General features: G+C 70.0%; 1 protein-coding gene and 5 non-coding genes across 6 annotated transcripts in view; 4 read left to right on the forward strand and 2 right to left on the reverse strand.

Annotated features, from left to right (window-relative positions):
* The window catches only part of H696_02056 (hypothetical protein), a 2,317-nt gene extending 2,030 nt beyond the window's left edge, over window positions 1-287 (forward strand). Inside the window, exon 4 of the mRNA XM_009495958.1 lies at window positions 109-287. Coding sequence (XP_009494233.1) covers window positions 109-244 — 136 coding nt within the window. The 3' untranslated portion in view covers window positions 245-287. The remainder of the gene's footprint in view (window positions 1-108) is intronic.
* Window positions 288-494: 207 nt separating this feature from the next.
* H696_02057 lies at window positions 495-565 on the forward strand. The gene has a single exon. It is a non-coding gene; the product is annotated as a tRNA-Tyr (tRNA).
* Window positions 566-668: 103 nt separating this feature from the next.
* On the reverse strand, window positions 669-740 carry H696_02058. Its single transcript has one exon. It is a non-coding gene; the product is annotated as a tRNA-Cys (tRNA).
* Window positions 741-1,422: 682 nt separating this feature from the next.
* On the reverse strand, window positions 1,423-1,494 carry H696_02059. The gene has a single exon. It is a non-coding gene; the product is annotated as a tRNA-Cys (tRNA).
* Window positions 1,495-2,265: 771 nt separating this feature from the next.
* On the forward strand, window positions 2,266-2,337 carry H696_02060. The gene has a single exon. It is a non-coding gene; the product is annotated as a tRNA-Cys (tRNA).
* A 131-nt stretch (window positions 2,338-2,468) lies between these two features.
* On the forward strand, window positions 2,469-2,540 carry H696_02061. The gene has a single exon. It is a non-coding gene; the product is annotated as a tRNA-Thr (tRNA).
* The last annotated feature ends 245 nt before the right edge of the window (window positions 2,541-2,785 follow it).

The raw sequence follows: 2,785 nt of genomic DNA on the forward strand, positions 1-2,785 counted from the left end.
CTCCCTCCCTCTCCCCCTCCCTCCCTCTCCCCCTCCCTCCCTCTCCCCCTCCCTCTCGCACACGCCCCATCGCCCATGGTCTCTTCCTCACTGTGCTCGCTCGTGCAGGGAAAGCATCCGCGAGGCGTGGTTCAAGAAGCGTGCGGAACTGAGCGAGGAGTACAAGAAACTGCACAAGTCGGCCGTCCGGCGCCAGACTCGCTACCAGCTGAGCACCAGCCAGCCGGCCGCCACCGAGCAGTAACCGGGCCCAGGGCGACGCCGCTTCCCCCCCCCCCCTCCCCCCCTCCGTCCCTTGTGACCGACATGGCGTGGGGGCTGTTCCTCTGTCCTCGGTCGCAAAGAAAAATGCACTCCCCATATAGATCCCACATCACTCCCCTTCCCCTCGGCCTTGTGGTGGAGGCGGGCATCCGCCGGCCCAGCAAGGAACACACGCCGGTCCCGCGTCGCGCGGGTGCGCGATTTATGCGCGCGTGGTCCTCCCCCCGCGCGGGTCCATAGCTCAGTGGTAGAGCGTTTGCACCATAACTCAAGGTCCTCGGTTCAATCCCGAGTGGATCCACGCATGGGGCGCCCCCCTGCCTGGCGCGCGCGCGCTGGCCTCCCCTCTTTTTGGTCCGGGGCGCGTGGCCCGCCATCAGCGCGCGCGGGCAAAAGGAAGAGCGAGGGCCCACCCGGGGTTGATCCGGGGACCTGTCGATCTGCAGTCGACCGCTCTACCACTGAGCTATAGACCCGCGTCGCTGCCCGCCTACTCCGCCGCAAGCGCCTATGCTTGTTGCCCTTTCCCCGGGACACCTCTGGCAGGGCAGGTGCTCGTTGCGAGAGAGAGAGAGAGAGAGAGAGAGAGAGAGAGAGAGAGAGAGAGAGAGAGAGAGAGAGAGAGAGAGAGAGAGAGAGAGGGCCCCCGGGAGGCCACCAAATGCGAGGCCCCCTGCCGGACGGCCCCGGCCCCAGGGGGACACCTGCCGCAGAATGAAGTCACTTCTTGGCTCGCACCCGGTCCCGGCCCCGGGCATCTGGCGGGTTCGGCGCAGTGTGCACCGGGCCAGCGAGAAGCGTGCGCGAGCCTCTTCCCCGCGCCCCGCCGGCCGGAAGGGTGTCGGCCGAGTGGCAAGGTGACTCGCCGCCGGTGCGAGAACCAAGGAGCCGCCCCTCCCCCCGGTCGCCCTGCGCCCCGGGGACCCACCTTGGAAAAGGGGGTGGGGGTGCGGCGCGGCCGCCAGCACCGGGTGCTTTTGTGCCAGCCACCGGGTAAAGCAGCGGCGGCCCGGCACGGGGAGAAGGAGAAACCCACGGTGGCGACTACAACAGGCGAAGGTGGCAAAATGCGCATTCAGGCGCGCAGCAAGCAGAGTGGCAAGGGGAGAGGCGGCGCCGGGGGGTGGGCAGCGCGCCAAAAGGGAATGCGTGCGTGTGAGGGCCCACCCGGGGTTGATCCGGGGACCTGTCGATCTGCAGTCGACCGCTCTACCACTGAGCTATAGACCCGCCTCACTGGGGGCCGGCCCCCGGGCGAGGGCATTTTTCTCGTCGAAGTGCTCCGGCCCGCTCGCTCGGCGCCCACCGGCGCGGAGGATGCCCTCGGGCCGCGCCCCGAGGTCGGCCCCGGTCTGAGAGGAGCGCCATGCGGAGGGGGGCCGGCAGCGAAGAAAGCCGACAGGGCCCCCGGCGCGCGGCGTCCTCTCGGGGTAGGGCCATCCGGAACCGGGTCACACTGTCTCGCGGCACGGTGCCGGCGTCTGGGCGGGCGGGAGGAATCACACCGACACCGGGGGGAGAAGGGCGACCGCTCTTCAGGGTGCTGGTGCTTCCGGAGGCGCGGAAGCCCACTCTGCCGAGACAGCCCGGCCCGGGGAGGGGCGGAGAGGGGTGTGGTCAGGCCGGAGATGGCCAGCTCTCGACCCGACGCGCCCCAGCAGGCAGGGCATGGGCAGATCCCGGGCCCGAGTGTGGTCAGACAACCGTTCCCGAGCATATCGCGCCAGGCGGGCGGCGGGGCAGTAGCAGGCGCGGACGTGTAGTCCTGTGAGGTGTGTGTGTGTCCGTGTGTCCGTGTGTCCGTGTGTGTCCGTGTGTGTGTGTGTGCGGTTGTGACCTGGCGGCGTCACGTCTGTCGGCCCTGCAAGGAAGGACGGCGACCGGAGGGGAGGCGCTTTTGGCAGCAGTGGCGGTGGCCGGTCGTCAGGTCGTCGGGGCGGAGAGCGGGTGCCACGCACGAGGGGATATCAGGGTGAGGATCGTGGAGGGGATCAGCGACACGGGTCTATAGCTCAGTGGTAGAGCGGTCGACTGCAGATCGACAGGTCCCCGGATCAACCCCGGGTGGGCCCTCGCCTCTCCTTTTTTTGCGCCCACGCGCGCCCCTCCCTCACACTCGGCCGAGCAGCCGCGGCGACACGCCGGCACCCGGCCCACGTGCAGTGGAATATAGGCCCCCCTTCGGGGGCGAAGGATACGAGGAAGCCCTCTTAGCTCAGTGGTAGAGCGTCGCTCTCGTAAAGCGAAGGCCGGGTGTTCAATCCACCCAGTGGGCACTTTCTCTTTTTTTCGCCCGGCCCGCCTCGCGCGCCCGGCCGCGCCCATGTGGTGCTTTCCAGGCTGTTCCGCTGGCAGGCCGGCGCCCTGCCGCGCGCGCCCCCCCGGGGGCACATGTGCTGTGCGCGCGCGGGCGCCCGGGCGGGGGGGAGAATTTTCCACCAGCGTGAGGGGGAGGGGGGGGGGGGGGGAGGGGGCGGGGGGGGGGGGGGGGGGGGGGGGGGGGGGGCGCCCGCGGCCGATG

The sequence above is a fragment of the Fonticula alba genome (assembly GCF_000388065.1).
Source record: "Fonticula alba strain ATCC 38817 unplaced genomic scaffold supercont2.3, whole genome shotgun sequence".
NCBI lineage: Eukaryota > Rotosphaerida > Fonticulaceae > Fonticula > Fonticula alba.